General features: G+C 42.1%; 1 protein-coding gene across 2 annotated transcripts in view; it reads right to left on the bottom strand.

The window, feature by feature from the left end:
* P4HA3 (prolyl 4-hydroxylase subunit alpha 3) overlaps window positions 1–17,105 on the bottom strand; it is a 38,229-nt gene extending 21,124 nt beyond the window's left edge. For both annotated transcript variants that reach the window (XM_025358292.1, XM_025358293.1), the window contains exons 1-5: window positions 16,851–17,105; window positions 9,654–9,796; window positions 7,803–8,026; window positions 3,653–3,802; window positions 184–235 (exon numbers count right to left, since the gene is read on the bottom strand). In XM_025358292.1, the coding sequence (XP_025214077.1) occupies window positions 184–235; window positions 3,653–3,802; window positions 7,803–8,026; window positions 9,654–9,796; window positions 16,851–17,050 (769 nt within the window). In that variant the 5' untranslated portion in view covers window positions 17,051–17,105. The remainder of the gene's footprint in view (window positions 1–183; window positions 236–3,652; window positions 3,803–7,802; window positions 8,027–9,653; window positions 9,797–16,850) is intronic.
* Window positions 17,106–18,032: the final 927 nt, after the last annotated feature.

An 18,032-nucleotide genomic window follows, 5' to 3' on the forward strand; every position in this document is an offset into this window, starting at 1 on the left:
CAGGAGGCAGTGAGCTGAGATCACGCCACTGCACTCCAGCCTGGGTGACAGAGTGAGAAAAAAAAAAAAAAGATAATAAAGACAGATAGCTGTATTTCTCTTGCAGGAATTAAAAGCCAGGAGCAGAAGGGAGTTCCCCGTAAGTCAGACCTGTGGCTGGCTTATCTTTTATCCATTACGTACTGTAGAGAAGAAACTCCCGAGAGAGGCTGAGGGCACATGAAACATTTCCTGCCTGTTTCAAAAAAAAGGAAAAGAAAGCATTAACTTCACTGAGGACATCTCCTCTGAACAAATCATTAAATGGATTTTTAAAAAAACTATAAAATATTCTTACCATAAGTAGATAACAAGGCTCACTGAAAGGAACAGCAGACCAGAAATGCAGAGGATCTATGGCCTCGCTGCAAATGAGGTCTCACCAGTCTCCTCATTTACTAATGACTTATGACCACCCTTACCAGGCAAGGTAGGAAAATAAATGAAAATAAACCTTCTTAAAGTGCCCTCAAATCTTAAAGCATGCAAAATCACGTAATTGCAGTGTGTTGTTGTTTGTTATATTATATTTAATAATACAACCAAAGTTAAATATATTTAACCTAATATGGAACTATAAAAATCCTAGTAAAAATATAATTTGTTATCCAGATTCAGTTCTTCCCAGAGTCCACAAAGTTAGTGGAGGGAGGCAAAGAAAGAACTAAAACGGAAACATTGCCCAGTGCACAGGAATTAACTCTCCCTGCAGCCATTCAACCTTGGGCTCAACATAGTCAAAAGGAAATAGGGCTTTCCAGACAAATCTGGGGAACGGAATCCTGAATGGGTATGCAGCAGTCCTCTTCTGGGCGCTGCCAAACGATGATTAACTGGTAGAAATGTATTTCATTCCAATCACTTTACTTTAGCATATTAACAATTCCCTTTTCATGATAAAAACAATAAGCAGCACACTATGAAACATAGGAGAAATGGAAAAAAATGACTACACCAAAATCCAGGGACTGAAGCACTTTGGATAATATCTAGTTTTTACATAGTTATAAGCATATTTGTATACATTTCACATCCTGATTGTTTCACTCTACACTGTTATCAGGAGTATTTTGATATCATCACGTAGTCTTCACAGACAGCATTTTTAACGGCTGCATTTTATTCCGTCCCGAAGATACACCACAGAGAACATAACCTTTCCACTACTGTTGGACAAATATATTGTTTCTAATTATTTGATGTAATGAATTACTCTGTTCTACATTTAACAAGGAATACTTGAGTAATCTATGAATATCTTATAATGTCAAATATTAAGTGAAGGTCACAGCTTTTCAAACTCTTCGTAAGATGAAAAGAACCAAATACAATTTCACATATCTTTAAAACTTGAGAGCCTTGTAATAAAGTAAAATTATATTTTACAAAGAACAAAGATTTACTTTTGGTGTCTCAGTTAAGTTTCTTTGGAAATAGGTACACTAAGTAACATTAAATGAAAACAGAACATATACATGTATGTATCATGTAATAAGAACTGACATTTATCCAGCAAGTAGCATGTGCCATGCATGCATTCTGTTAAAGGCTTTGCCTGTATTAGCTCACTCAATCCTCACAGCAACCCATTTGAGGTGAGCATCATTATTCCTCTCTTACAAATAAGAAAATTGAGGCCCAGGGAAGCTAAATAAGTTGCCCATGTTTTCATAGCATTTGAACCCAGGTCTGTCTGATTCCAGAGCCCACAGCTTAACCACTGTACTCTACCATCTCTCATTATTAGCAGTTACTAAAATTTTTTTAACTAACATATATGAAATAAAATACATTATGAAATAAAATACATTAAATTTTATATGATAATGAAAGGTCCATGGGGACATTTACTTCCAGTTTACTAGGGAGTGAGAAGGAACATAAACCATCTATAAGATAATGCCTTATGTGTTCTGTTATTGGGGAATAAAAACATGCTATAAGAGCACCAAGGAGGAAAGCCTGGGGAGTGAGGAGAACTCAGGAAGACTTCACAAAGTAGGTGACATTCGAACTGCGCCTTGTAAGATAAACAGAATTTCACCAGACAAAGGAGGATGTGGAAAGAGAGTAGAAGAGAAATCCAAGCCATCAGAGTTAGAGGGAAACAAAACAAAACTAATCAATAATTGGGTACAGCACTTGAAACTCCGTCTTTCAGGGTAAGCTGCTTTAGTTTCTCTTCTCTGAGTCTTTCCACGTTGATTCTCCATTTCCTTCCTCTAGGAAAACTCAATTACTTCTCACCCTTTGTTACATCACAGTTATTCTATTTGGCTTTAACACACAGCAATTTAGCAGGACAGTTAGGAAGAACACATACACAGTTTTTTGGTTTTTTTTTTCTTTGTTTCTTTTTTCTTTTTTTTTTTTTTGAGAAGCAGTTTCGCTTGTTTCCCAGGCTGGAGTGCAATGGCACAATCTCTGCTCACCACAACCTCCACCTCTCGAGCTCAGGCAATTCTCCTGCCTCAGTCTCCTGAGTAGCTGAGATTACAGGCATGTGCCACCACACCCAGCTAATTTTTGTTTTTTTCTTTTTTCGTAGAGACGGGGTTTCTCCATGTTGGTCAGGCTGGTCTCGAACTCCTGACCTCAGGTGATCCGCCCGCCTCAACCTCCCAAAGTGCTGGGATTACAGGCGTGAGTCACCGCACCCGGCCAACACAGACACAGTTTTACAACAAAGATCCATTCACCAGGAACTTCCATGAAAGGAACAGGACTGTTTGCTGCACTGAAAGTAAATCTGTTTGGGCAGCAACACATGGGTTTGGACCACCCACATCCTCCTCCCCTTTCTCAAGAAAAGGGGGAAAGAAAACAAAAGGTAGGGAGCAGAAATGGTTTACTAGTTTTGGAAACTCTAGGGAACTGGTTCCATGGAGATTTTTGCAGCCTACCCTTGAAGACTGTACAACTCGGGTGGGAAATGGGGTTAGCTATACAAAAGCTATACCTTACCCAGTTATTGGTTAGTTTTGTTTATTGGCAGCTGCTTTATTTAGGGAAATGAACTTCTACATAAGGCACACCAGGGAGTAAGTAGATCAACAGTGCCATGGAAAAATAACACCTGGAGGAGGCACTGTGGCTGGCACTACAGAACAGTGACTCCACCTCTGTAACCAGACACGAGTCACATTACAGTGGGACTCAACTGCAGATGGGAAAAGCTCATAATCAAACTTCTTTGTCCATGGCAATATCATGGGTAATATCTGTGATGAATTATGAGTTGCTGAGAGCACAAAAGAGTGATCTACATTTACTGTGAACCCACTAACCATTTGGGAATAAAGCAGCTGCTGCTACAGGTGACAAACATGGGAAATAATGATTGTAAAGTAGTCAATGCATTGGAAAGAGCACTGGACTAGTAGTCTAATCCTAGGTCTATAAGCTTTGTGACAAGTTAAGAGTCTTTTAGAGACTCAGTTCCCTCACATGTGATACATGGAAATGATAAAATAACTTCCTTGCTTGACTCACATTTGGTCCTACTGGGAAGATGAAACAGATGAAGATGTGAAAATGCTTAGAAATTGTAAAGCAGCTATAAAGGATTTCACTTAGTAAAATAAAAGCAAGTGAGCTTCACTTATTCCCTTACCTGGAAATAGGCAAAGGCCAAGTGATCCAAGGCATCTTCTAGACTTGCCTCATCCTCTGTCTTCCACTCTCCATAAGATCCTCGGAAGAGACTGACAGCCTCCTCCAGCCATGGAATGGCATGGTAATAATCCCCCATGTCATAGGCCACCTACACAGAACACAAGTACCATCGCTAAAGCCTTATTCCACAGGTAGAAAAAGAAAATGACAATTCAAAGAATAAGAGGAACTTTGGAATCCAAGAAGGCAGATTTTAATTTCAAACTTATTTTAATTCAATTTATTAAGCATCTACTATATACAATGCATTGTATTAGGTGAAGAGGAGACATAAGGGTTCTTATGCTTAAGGAATTTATAATCTGAAGGAGAAGAGAACATGACCTCAACTAACTTTAATTTGGGACACAATGTCATGAGTGCTCCAAGGAAAATGCATACTATCCTGTAGTGACACAGAGAAAGGAAGAGACTTGGGAATCTCAGAAAGCTTCATGTAGGAGGTAGCATCTGAGACAGGCCTTCCTTGAAGAAGGAAAAGGATTTTGGTGAGTAAAGACTGGGAAGAAAAGCATTTTAAGATGAGGGAATGGCAGAAACAGAAATCTAAAGCAAGAATGTGTTCAAGTAGTCCATCGTGGCTGTAGCTAGGGTGAAGAGAAACAAAAAGTAAACTTGAAACAGCAGCACCGGCTAAGCAAATTACAGTCTTGAATATCATATTTTTAGGAAGATATTGCTGGTAGCAATGTGAAGAATGGATTACATTCATTCATTCATTCATTTATTCAATATTTACTAAGTATTTCCTATGCGCCTGGTGGCCCTGTCCTGTAAGAGCTTAAATCAAGAGGGGGCACGTGAGTAAGCCAATAATTGTAACACAATGCATTAGACACCATAACGAAGGTAGACATGGAATACTATGGAAGCTCAATGGATCTGTTCTGTATTAAATGCTGGAACGCCGGCAACATGGCAACATGTACCAGACATAGCTCCTGTCTCCTCATAGTTTACAGTTAACTAGAATACCAGAGCTGCAAGTGGAATTTCCTGGAAGTTGATACTGGAGACAACATGGAATTGTAAAGTTACAGACTAGGAAGAACTATTACAAAATGATCTAATTAGGGTGTAACTTCCTGACAGAGAAAAATCCTAGAGAAATTGCAGTTCTGCAGCCTAAATAATAAATCATTGTTCCTTCAAGTCTGTCATTAACCTGTTGTTTCATTTTTCTGCACCTCAAGTCCTATTTGTAAAAAGGTTGAGCTAAAAAATGCTAAAAATGACTGAACTTTTCATGACAAGTTAATTTGTTTAATTAAGATTTCTATGAATAACTTCAAGTCCCAGCAATATGGTAGACTGAAATAACTGGAATCCTTCCGAACACAAATTCAGACACTTTGAATACTATAAAAAGTGTTGTATTATATATTTTCAAGAAATAAAAAAACAGAAAATATCAGGTACCAGAAACAAAAAAGGGCTAAAAGCCCAAACCATAAGCTTATGAGCAGATGCTGACGTTCCTTAGGATGGGGGTGGGTGTTAATCATAGTAACCTTGGTGTTCAGTAACCTTGGGTTATAACGCCCATATGAGGATAGAAGATGAGCCGTTCTTAGACCTGCCGCAAGCCCAGGAACTGGAACTAAGACACCTGTATGAAATTGGATTCTATAAAAAACTACACCTTAGGAGAAAAGGTAGACCAGAAAAAAATTTGCCTGCTGCCTTAATGAGACAAGAAGATTTGTTTGTTTCTGTCTAGCTCTGTGTAAGAATATTCTCAATTTTGAGCCTCTACTTCTTGTGAGTATAGGGTTTGAATCTGCAATATTCATATGGTTAAGGAACTCCTATGTCAATAAATGAATATAAAAATGGATCTAAGGCCAGTGAGAGCACCAGAGTTTCTGGAAGAAGAACACCCAAAACTCTCTGGAGGGATATTCCCACAACTCTGGGCACATGGATTCTCTTAGGGGGAAAATGTCCTGCTGAAAATAAGCTCCCAAACATGACAAACTATATCAGGAAATAATCCATCATGAGCAAGAGTCAACAGACACAATAGCATGATGATGGAATTAGACAATTAAGAATTTCAGAAGATAGGCTGGGTGCAGTGATGTATGCCTGTAATCCCAGCACTTTGAGAGGCTGAGGCAGGAGGATCACTTGAGGCCAGGAGTTCGAGACCATCCTGGGCAACACAGTGAGACCCTTATTTAAAAAGTAGCTGGATATGGTTGGGCACACCAGCAGTCCTAGCTACTTGGGAGGCTGAGGTGGGAGGATCACTTGAGCCCCCCCAGGTGGGAGGATCACTTGATCAAGGCTGCAGCGAGCCATGATTGTGTCACTGTACTTACTTGGATGGCAGAGCGAAACGCTAAGAAAAAAAAAGAATTTCATAAACTAGAAACTTCATAATCCATAGAGGAAGGGATTGGGGAAGTATAGATGAAACAAATTTGGCCACATGTTGATAATTATTGAAGCTTATTCTGTGACTTGGCAATACCACTCCCAGGTATTCATCCAAGAGAAATGAGAATAAATGTCCATAGAAGGACATAAAAGGATGTTAACAGAAGCTTTATTCACAGTAGCCCAAACTGGAAGCAATCCAAGAATCTGTGAACAGAAGACTGGATCAACAGTTTGTGGCATATTCATAGAATGGAATACTACCCAGCAATAAAAAGAAATGAACTACTAACAAATGATACAATATGGATGAATTCCACAGATATAATGTGCTGAGTGAAAGAAGCTGGACTCAGAAGGGCATCTACTATATGGTTCAGGATCGTGGCTACCTGGGCAAGGGTGGAGCAGAAGGGGTGGGGTGAGTGGTAAGGAGGATGAGTGGGGTTTTAGCTGTATGTAACATGTTTTTTTTTTTTTAATATATATTTTTAAAAATGAAACAAACATAGCAAAATCTGAACATATATTCATGACAATGATAGATATAATTGCTTGCTATATTATTTTATGTCCTTTTCTTATATTTGAAAAGTTTTCTCTCTCAAAATAAGTAAATAAATACAGAAAGAAAGATTGCCAGTAAGACTTCCAGGAAGTGACTTACTAAATTTTCAACATATGGCTTTACTTTCAGAAAGGCCTCACTAATGAAGAATATGTTAGTACCATACATCAAACTATTTACGTGGCTTAAATTTAAATCAGCCATGAACATGATGATTGAGCTCTGATTCCGCTCAGGATCCCAGAAAAGAGAAAACGGTAAGTAGAGAGACTCAAGCAGCCCATTCTGCCTTAATTTGGAAGACTGACTCCCAAAATTTGGAATCAGGACACATGAGACCCACTCCCAGATCTGTTGACAAATACTGTAGGTGTCAGGAAAAATACACCTTACTGCAATAAACACCTTCAAAGGTAAAATGGATTTGCTCCATTGCTTTTTATGGCAAAGGCTGGCAAAGAGTATATTACAAAATGATCTCAAGTGTGATTACAACTTATAATCAAAGATCGGTTAAAGACCTCAGATTGGGGGGTGGTGTTCCTGAAGTCTATTTCCTCAAGTAATGTTAAAGCGAATGGCCTTAGATTTTGGACACTACTTTAATTTTGTATTTCTAAATGCTTAGGAAATGTTGCATTGGATTCCAGAAAGTCTCAGGAGGCTGTTTCCATGATCCTACCTTTCCATCACCATCTCTTATCCTTTTCCCCAACCTTGTGTCCCTGACCCCCTGATTTCCCTTTCTACCCAAGGGTTCAGGCACTGGCCAGGTGCTATAGTTAGGGTGACCAAAGGACCATTTTTCCCAGTTCATGTCTGTTGTTCTAGCATAATTAATAACACCCCTTTCAATCTCAAGAGTGTCCTAAGCATATAAACACCTTTATTACTATGGAAAGGCCCTGAGATTTGGAGTCAAGACTGGGTTCAAGCTTTAGTTCTGCACTTAAAATTGCATAATCTTAGGGCAAGTTATTTACCTTCTCTGAATCTTGTTTTCTTTCTCTGAAAATGGAAATATCAAATTTCCAAGTTTACTGCAAGTATTAAAAAGAAGTAAAAGCAATCGGGACACAGTTATTTCATCCATAAGAAACCAGAGCCAAGCAACTGGTCCTCTCTCGAATATTGTTACCTTGCCGACTTGGAAGCAGTCATCCCCTGTGAGAGAAAAGAGCCGTTTGGGGCTGTACAGGTCAGTGATGGCAGAGCCAGTGACTCTCTGAAAGACACCTCGGGCCAGGCCTTTCACATTGAGCATGTACACGTCCTGCAGCCGCATCAGGGCCCTTGCTGCTCCCTCAAGGTCCTCAAAGGCTGGAAGGTCTTGCTCCACCTTCTCATAGCCATCCTTCAGAGCTGTAAAAGTAGTAAAAACATCAACCTGCCATTCAAGAAACAGGAGTTGGGCATTTAATACATGCAAGGCATGACCACCTGTTCAAATATTTAGTGAGATCAAGTTGGATTTGTCTTTGTGTTCCCAGAGGCAAGCACAGTTCCTGGCACAGGGTGGATGCTTAATGCAATTCTGAATGAGGAACATTCAGAATGAGTGAATGAGGAATAAAAATTAAGGCACACGGCTTCATTATATTGTCCTATCCTGTATGTCTCCAGAAGTCTTGCTCTTTAGGGAAACAACTCTTCTTTTTCTTTTTCTTTCCTTTTCTTTTTTTTCTCTTCTCTTCTCTTTTCTTTCTTTCTTTTAATAGAAATAGGATCTTGTTCTGTTGCCTAGGCTGGAGTACAGTGGCATGGTCATAGCTCGTGCTTGAATTCCTGGGTTCAAGTGAGCCTCTCACTTCAGCCTTCTGAGTAGGCAGGACTTCAGGCACACGCCATCACATCCATCTAATTTAAATAAATTTTTTTGTAGAGACAGGGTCTTGCTATGTTGCCCAAGCTGGTCTCAAACTCTTGGCCTCAAGTGATCCTTCCAACTTAGGCTCCCAAAGTGTTGAGATTATTGGCATGAGCAACCGCACCCAGCCTCTTCTCACTGTTAGCTTTCCAAAAATCAACAAACTTCTTTTTTTTTTTTTTGAGACAGGGTCTTGCTCAGTCACCCAGGCTAGAGTGCAATGGTGCAATCTCAATCTCAGCTCACTGCAACCTCCACCTTCTGGGTTCAAGCGATTCTTGTGCCTCAGCTTCCCAAGTCTACAGGCATGTGCCACCATGCCTGGCTAATTTTTGTATTTTTAATAGGTTTCGCTATATTGCCCAGACTAGTCTCGAACTCATGAGCTCAAGCAATCTTAGCCTCTCAAAGTGCTGGGATTACAGGCATAAGCCACTGCGCCCAGCCCAAAAGTCAACACTTTTTTTTTTTTTTTTTTTGAGACAAAGTCTCACTCTGTCGCCCCAGGCTGGAGTGCAGTGGTGCGATCTTGGCTCACTGCAACCTCTGCCTCCCGGGTTCAAGCGATTCTCCTGCCTCAGATCCTGAGTAACTGGGATTACAGGCATGTAATTCCACCACATCCTGGTAATTTTTGTATTTTTAATAGAGATGGGGTTTCACCATGTTGGTTAGGCCAGTCTGGAACTCCTGACCTCAAGTGATCAGCCCACCTCAGCTTCCCAAAGTGCTGGATTACAGGCATGAGCCACCGGGCCGGCCGTCAACAAACTTCTTAAAGCACAAAGCAGAATAAATTGGGAAAGTGACCTTGCTATAGATGACACTGTAGTGACAATTTAATGAAACAGAAACTACTAGAAGACAGTTATTTTCTATACATATATAAATGGAAGGATTTATCTTGTACTTCGTCACAGGATTGTATAATGTATAATGTATAATCATACAAACCGATTAGCAAGGGGGGCTAATTCTTTGTGCTAGCTAGAGCTAAGGATATTAAGTAATACCCACCTACTCCATTACTCTTTGAAATCACACCCCAACAGAATCTCTCTCCTTACCACCAGTCAGGAGATAGAATCTTCTCTCTTACCCTCCAGCCCTCCTCCTCATTACCTCGGATGTTCTCACTGGCCTCCAGACTATGTACCACATTCCTCCAGTCAGACTGTAGGCGTTTGATGAGAGTAAATGCAAGCAGAGGATTAGCCACAGGGGTTGTTGAATCCTCATGCAAAGAAAGTACCTTGTCATAGAATCTGAAAGAAAGGAGTAGAATGATCTCACCTCCTGATACGACCACTACACCTAGGGAAGGCTGGCATGGTGTGTGTACATTAAGAGTAGCTAACATTGACATGCTGAACCTCTTGAGATTCACATAATAGTCCAACCAAAAAGCCATGCAAGCACAAAGAATATGAAAACTATAGATACAACAAAAGTAGGTCTGCTCTTTTGTTCATTGAATGAGTCAGTCTATATTAATCAATTACTGTATATCAGGCACCATGCTAGAGATATAAAGGCAAGACAGGGTCCAGCTCTCAAAGGGATCACAAAGTCTTTTTCTCCTGTCATCACTGTATATGCAATACTTAGTATCTGGTAGAAACTCAAAAACACTATTGAATTAATTATAGCCACTGTGATGTGTGCTATATAGTGGTCCCCAACCTTTTTGGCACCAGGGATGAGTTTCATGGAAAACAATTTTTTCCACGGACCAGGGGCATTGGGGGATGGTTTTGGGATGAAACTGTTCCACCTCAGATCATCAGGTACCAGTTAGATTCTTATAAGGAGCACACAACCTAGATCCCTCGCATGTACAGTTCACAATAAGGTTCACGCTCCCATCAGAATCTAATGCCGCCGCTGATCTGACAGGAGGCGGAGCTCAAGCAGTAATGCTCCCTTGCCCACCACTCACCTCCTGCTGGCGGGGGGGCCGCCTCCTAACCAGCCACGGACTGGTACCAGTCCCTGGCCCAGGGGTTGGGGACGTCTCTGCTATGAGAGAAGTGAGCATATAATGCTGCAGCTGTGCAGGCAGGGCAGCTCACCCAGGTGGGAGTTAGAAGGGGGAAGGAAAGGCTTCCAAGAAGAGATGGCATTTGATCTGAATCTGAAAGGATTTGTTAAAATACTGAAAGCTATGACTTATTGAGCTCCTACCATGTATTGGCCTGTTGAGCGCTGTAAATAGGTTGTCTCATTTAATCGCCCCCCACCTTCGGACCTACACTTAGTGTAGATTTAATTTTACCCATTCCACGGAGAGGAAACAGAAACAAAGCCACACTGTTAGTAAAGGGCAAAGCCAGGATGGAACCCAAGTCTGACCAACTCCGAAACCTGAGTTCTCAGCTGATTATGCTATATGGTTTCTTAAGGAGCTAGAACAAAGAAGAGGAGTATTTTTCAAGCCAACAGGAACCATTAGTGTACAAAGGCACAGAGGCTTGAGATATATTTGTAGTAAGTCAATCTACACTAGTTATTTGCTAGATGTCAGACTCCATGCTAGATTCTAGGGATACAAAAGCAAGATGGGGTCCAATACTCAAGGATTTCACGGATAAGAAAATAACTTTTTTTCTCATCACTCTGTACCTAAATTCAATACATATTTCTATGAAAGAATGAATAAAGAATACTCTGCTAGGAGCTAAGGAAAAAATTCTGAATAAGGAAATAATCTTGGTCTCAAGGATCCACAGTTTAGTGAGTAAGGAAGATACAAATAATTACATTACAGATGCAATACCAGATTTAAGAACAAGGCTTGGTGGGGAGGACAGAGAGGGGATGATTAATTCGGCCAGAGAAGGTTAGAGAAGGCTTTAAGTGAGAGTGGTACTGTTTAAAACTATGACTTGTTCACATATATAAATGTGTGAGAGGGTGGGGAGGAGGCCACTTCAAAACTGCAAGCACAAGACAAGGAGAGTCTGAACCACGACAGCGACGGAGAATGGACTGGGTTCAAGGAAGGAGTTTAGGAAGTGGTGATGACTGTAAAGCGGAATAAGAGGTGGGATTGTCCAGCACACTTTCAACCTTTCTAGCTTGGCAACAATTGCAGAAAAGGGCAGAAATGATAGGGCCTGAAGTGATCATCTTTCTAGTTAATTTCCCTTCTCCAGTGTCCTTCAACAGTGTTCATATAGGCAAAAGATGCTGGTATACTACGGTTAATTCCATTTCTAAAACACCAATGGAATTTATAGTACTGAAATTTATTATCTATAACAGGACGCATTAAGGGTACTATTCCTGCTCTCCAAGAGTTTTCCCCCTCGTTTTAAAATTATTAACTTCAAAAACAGTATAACAAGAATGGAAGTAGAAGAAAAAAGAGTTTGTGCAAAGTGAAAAAAAAATGAACGTGTGCAAGCGCACAGGAGACTATGAGTCCTTTGGCAAGAGTGGGAAACTTCTGCAAGGAGACAGAGATGAAAGTGAAAAACAGAGGAAGTGGCAGGGTGGTAGGATTTCAACCCCTTGGAGCAGAGTCCGATCTGAGGATTTCTAAAGAGTGAGGTCCTCAACTATGAAATGAAGCCTGAAATAGAAGACGACCGTCTTGAGGCTTCCAAGGAGCCGAATGTTTAATTCAACGTAAACTAAGGAACAAGAACCTGGACCTGGGTCTCCCAGTGGGGAAATGGGAAGCCTGTCAAGTCCCAGGGTGTCTCTGATCCCAAAGACAAGGCAGTCTGTGAGCTGGAGCTCTAGGGTTTTGAAATGAAACCAGCCTCCAGGGTGTGGGATCTTTACTACCCATTGTTTCCTGCTTTGGCTCCATATGGAACTACTTAGGGAAAGATATTCCACTGCTAGATGAAAAAACTTAACAAGCGGAGACTTGGGCTTGAGTCCAGCTTAAAGAGTAGGTGTCCAGGAACAACTGAGGCTGAGAGGGCAGTGATTCTATAAGACAGCTGGATAGGAAGGAGCTGGGGGAAGACCCGAGACTTATTCTGACCCAGCCTCCAACTATCACTCAGTTTCCTCATCCATAAAATGAAAGAACTGGTCTAGTCTAGAAGATTTCTATGGATCTTTTCAGCAGGCACATTCTGTTATTTCTTCTGATCACCCCTTCCACAACTGAATAAACAGATTCCTCATTAGCTTGAGGACTAATGTTTAACAGGAATCAGAGGAAACTGAGGCACAAAGGTAAAATGGTAAAGCAGAGAGGTGAATATTTGCCCCAAGTCATGCATCAAATCAAACGTGCTATCTACTTCCTTGTTTTCTTAGCACCCCTCCTTGCATTTTGGGGTTGATTTGTTTAGGTCAGGGTTTGATCTCTATTGCAGCACATCAATTCAGTCCAGTGTTTAGATATGCCACTTTTCTGTCACACAAAGAAAAAAATCTCTCAACTGATAACTGAGGTTGGCTTAGAATCCAAAAGTTGGCCCTAGCCCAGCCTCTGAGCACACAGCAGTTTCCAGAGTCTGGAAACTGAGTTACTGGATGCTGAATTCAAACCTCAGGGTTTCCTAAATGTCTTTTTGCTTTGACAAATACTGCTGAGAATGGAAAATCAGATCCTTTCCTTCAAGAATCTGCACATAAAATTTGCAACCCAATCCCTGCATTAAACATAGCCTGGGCAGGTTATCCAACCACAATACATGGGCTATTTCACTTCAATATGTTTTGCCTTTGGAATTCAGAAATGGTTTTGTCTCAGTTCTTCTGGGACATTCTTAATGCTTAATCCTTAGGACAGAAAAAAATTGCTGCTGACACTTCTCTTTCACTCTTGGTGGTATTTTAAACTACAAAAACAGCAACAACAAAAGCTAGGGTAAACTCTCTTTATATACATAACTAGTATATGTACCATACTGGCATATAACCATATATACTATAACAAGTATAATTTTTATTCATTAACTTGGAGTAGGGAGTAGTTCCAACCTCAAGAATATGGCATTTTTCTATCTCAACCGAGCCTTGGAAACAGCCTCTCAAGTTACATAAAATCACCAGATTGGGAGTACAGAAAAATTAGCAAGAACTGCCAAAATTCTTGTTTTAAAAAGCAAACATAAAGGCTGGGTGCGGTAGCTCATGCTTGCAATCCCAACACTTTGGGAGTACGAGGAGGGAGGATCAATCACTTCAGGCCAGGAGTTCAAGACCAGTCTGAGCAAGAGAGCAAGACCCCGTCTCTACCAAACCAAACCAAACCAAACAAAAACCAAAAACAAAAGCAAAAAAAGCCCTAGCCAGGCATGGTGCGCATGGTGGTGCGCACCCGTAGTCCTAATTACTTGGTAGGCTCAGGCAGGAGGATCACTTGAGCCACAGGTTTGAGGTTACAGCAAGCTATGATAGAGCCGCTGCACTCTAGCCTGGGTGACAGAGCAAAACCCTGTCTCTTAAAAAGCAAACACTTCACTGGGTTTTAGAGCAGTCACTAGAGAACAGAATGATAGAATGCCAGTCTTCAAAATATCAAACTAAACTACAAAATTAAATGTTCGTAAATCACCTGAGAAAATAATCGGGAACTTTTCTGATTTGTTTTTTATCTAGGCTGTCACAATCCTAGTTAATCCTCAGAGCCAAAAGTGGGGCCTAGTTTCACTAGTTGGTCTTAAAATAAAATAAAATAAAATAAAATAAAATAAAATAAAATAATAAGCATAAAGGCTTAGCATTTGTCCAGCAATTGTTACATGCCAGGCATAATGATAAATACTTTTACATGGTACTCTTAACCCTTCAACAACCCTATGGTGATAGGTACTGTGTTTATCATCATTTTAAAGATTAGGAAACTGAAGCTCAAAGAGGTAAAGTAACTTGTCCCAGATCAGAGCCAATGATTCAAATAGAGGTCTGTTAACCTCCTGAATTTACTGTTAACCACCATGTACTGTGGCCACTAGTAAAACCTCAATTAGTTAGGAGCCTGGTCTATGTCTTGGTATAACAGATAAAAGAAGCGGTAGGGATAACATAGCATAATAGGAAAAAAGTTGGATAAACAGTCAAAACAACTGTATCCTAGTCCTGGATTTGCTACCTGTTAGATTTATTAATACAATCTTGAATAAGCAACTAGACTTTAGTTTTCTTGGGTTTTAACTGATTTCTCAACAGTTAACAGTGTAATACAAATCTATTTCAAAGCACCGTGTGTGAGAGAGAATCAAATGAGATACGGTTTGTATGAGACCTCCTGCTGCGACAAAGTTGTGGCAATGATAATGGTGGAAAGACAGTGAAAGAGACCAGCATGGCGGAGTGGGGTTGGCCAGCTGCTTTGGCCAAAATGCTCTGAGTGCTCTCTTCTGAGAATGTAACCTGAAAGACCAGCACAGGGATTCTGACCCCCCACTCCCATCTCCATCTGAGCTACCCAAAGAAAGAGATTACTGGTATGAAAACAAGCATGGGTAGCAGGGAGCATGCTGGGCACTGAAATCAAGCAGAAAAAAGTCTTTCCTATTTCCACCAATAAGCTTGGACTCCAATGACTCTGGGCTATGAACAAAAAGAAGACATTTGACTCAGTCAGCATGGACCCATAGAATACTAGACAACAATGCTATACCAAAAAGTGACAATAATTATTGAAATGATCTTCATTTATTGTTAAAATTAATACATACCTATATTGTACATTGTCACACTATTTCAAGCTGTTTATATGCAAGCCACATACTTAAGGACAAGCACCAAATTAGCTCATTCAGTCACTATTAACAAGATCTCTCACAAATACTTTCCACCCACAAAATGCTTTTCTTCTACATAGCTCTCTCTCACAGTCATGGGGTCTCAAAGTTTTGCACAGGGTGACAATGGGTTTGGGGGTCACACTGGACCTCAGAGTCACTCCCCATTCCACATACCTTCTTCTCATGTCACCCCAGAATCAGTATTACTATCACATACACTCACGCAAAGTTTTAAAAGCAGTGCATTGTGCCATCTTAGCTCAATGAGAAGGAGGTCACGTGATATAAGTACCATATTAATATATCCAAATAGTGACGTGGTCATAACCACTCTGTCAGTGTTGTAGGCTTCTTCATGTCCCAAGCAGAGAAGGCGCAGCACATATTCATACAGATGGTATCATATACAATCATTTATCTTTCATTTTTCTCAGCTGGACACTGGCAAAGTCGATACATGACTATGGTGCCTCAGCATCCCAAGTCTAACAATCTTTTATGCCACAGTGTGTAGCACTAGAGTTTGTTGATTGTATATCAAAACAATATTAGCTGAGCATCCACTGCTGTGTGCTATACTCAGTATCTTCTGCATCAAGTATGTTTTTTCACAGTGCTTTTTTGATATCAAATATGTTGACACACATATAACATCTCAGTTATCATTTATTTAGTATTTAGAGAGCTTCTACATGTGTAAGGAGAAGGAAGAACTGAAGACATAGAGGGCAGTGGACATCTCTGATTCACAGTCATGGTGCTACAGACCCGAACTCCTTGAGGGCAGAGTTGGCTCTTCTTCACCATTTTATCCCCACTACCTGGAACACTGCCTGGCTCTTAGTAGGCACTCAAAAATATGTGTTCTATGAATTAATGAACTGAAGCATTATTCATATAGCGACCTGTACAGTTACTCAGCATCACTCACATGCAGAGTATGATATCCACAGCATCGTGCCCATCCAGTGCCAATGACATGTAAATCTCACATATGGTGGAAGACTGTCACCTGACTCCTAACACTAAACTTCAGCTCACTAGGTCATGCGGTGTTTCACGATCGCCCCTTGAAAGGTCAATACTTGCATAGCTAAAGCGTCACCATATTCTCTCCATCTCACTCTCACAGTGTCTCTGTCACAGCACCGTCCACTGTGTCTGTGTCAGTGTGACACAGGGCCTGGGGATCACACAGCTTTGCACAGCACATTGTGAGGTCCTAGAGTCACCCCACCCCGCTCTTCCACAGTGTCTCAACCTTGCTGTGTGACGCTGGATATGGGGGGGGGGGGTGCCACCGTGTGTGTTATGGAGTCTGCAGTCCCACACAGTGTGACTCAACCCTCGCCAACACCTCATGCCACGGAGTGTCGGGGTCCCACACAGTGTGACAATGGGTCTGGGGGGTCACAATGGCCCTCAGAGCCACTCCCCACCCCACGCCACAGTGTCTTAGTCGCACGGTGCGACAGTGGGTCTGGAGTCCCACGCAGCATGACAATGAGCCTGGGGTCACACTCAAGCTGAGTCACCCCACGCTGCTGCACAGTGTCTCCCACTGAGGCCCCTCGGTCGCTCCCACTCGCCGTGCCCTCACCTAGTCAGGTCCCGCAGCCGCGCCTCCTCCCCGCGCAGGTACCGCCTCAGCAGCCCCAGCAGCCGGCGTTCGGGCCCCAGGGCGCGCGCTACGCTGGTCAGTGCCGAGAACGTGTCGCCCCGCGCCGCAGCCCTTTCTGGGTTTCCTGTCCCGAGCGCCAGCACTGCCAGCAGCGCCGCCAGCCGCGCCCCTGGACCCATCGCCAGCGCTAGCGCACTTCTCAGACAGTCCTGGCCGCGCGGCGCCAGCCGCTCCTGCCCTGGCCTGCCCCGCCCCTTTCCCCGCCCCCTCCCGGCTCAGGCCCCGCCCCCTGGCCCCGGTCAGTCGCCTCCGCCGCCCAGTCTCGCCCCACGCCCTCTGCCTCCTTCCTTGTTTCGACGCGCCTCACCTCGCTCTCTAGCCCTCAGCTCCTCGGAATGCGTGGGGGCTTCCTGCAACATCAGTGTCAGCCGCCCTCCACTAAATCGCGACCCTGTGAAGGTGTTTCCACTGTGCCCATCACACTGGGAGAAATTGAGGCGGGGGCGAGGTGAGCGATGAATTCACAGGTCTAAGGCTGTGACCATCCCCAAATATTGTTAACACCATGCTGACAACATCCCTAAAATATCCGCCTCTCTGTACCATGGAGTGAGAATACACAAACACCACTGGATCCCCACAGAAGAGCCAATTTTGCGTGTGTGAATAGCTGCACAGGCAAAGAGCGGCAAGAGGGCAGCAGGCAGGAAAACCCTCACAGAGGGCGTGACATCTGAGCCATCTGAAGGATGAGTAGGACTGTGTCAGGATGTGAGTGTATGACAAATCTAGGACTTACAGAACCTGAAACTCTGGGGTCCTGATGTCACTGCTTTACACAATATACCTAGAGTCACTTAGGCAAACAAAAATATTGCTATTATTATAGCCTACTAGGCTACTTACTCTATTTCCCCCCTCTTAATCATTTCCCAGGCAATGTTCATTCATTCAACAAATATTTATTAGCACCTATGTTAATGTGCTGACTACACAGAGAAATAGCAGATCCAATCCTGGACGCAAAGGAGGAGACAGATATGTAAACAAGTAATCACAGTAAAGTGCTGTCAGAGTAACTGAGGGTTGTGCAATGTGCAATGGCAACACTGAAGAAGGAACCGTCATCTAGCGGGTGGAGAGGGCTTCAGAGAGGAGATA

This window comes from Theropithecus gelada, chromosome 14 (genome assembly GCF_003255815.1).
Source record: "Theropithecus gelada isolate Dixy chromosome 14, Tgel_1.0, whole genome shotgun sequence".
In the NCBI taxonomy this organism is placed as follows: domain Eukaryota; kingdom Metazoa; phylum Chordata; class Mammalia; order Primates; family Cercopithecidae; genus Theropithecus; species Theropithecus gelada.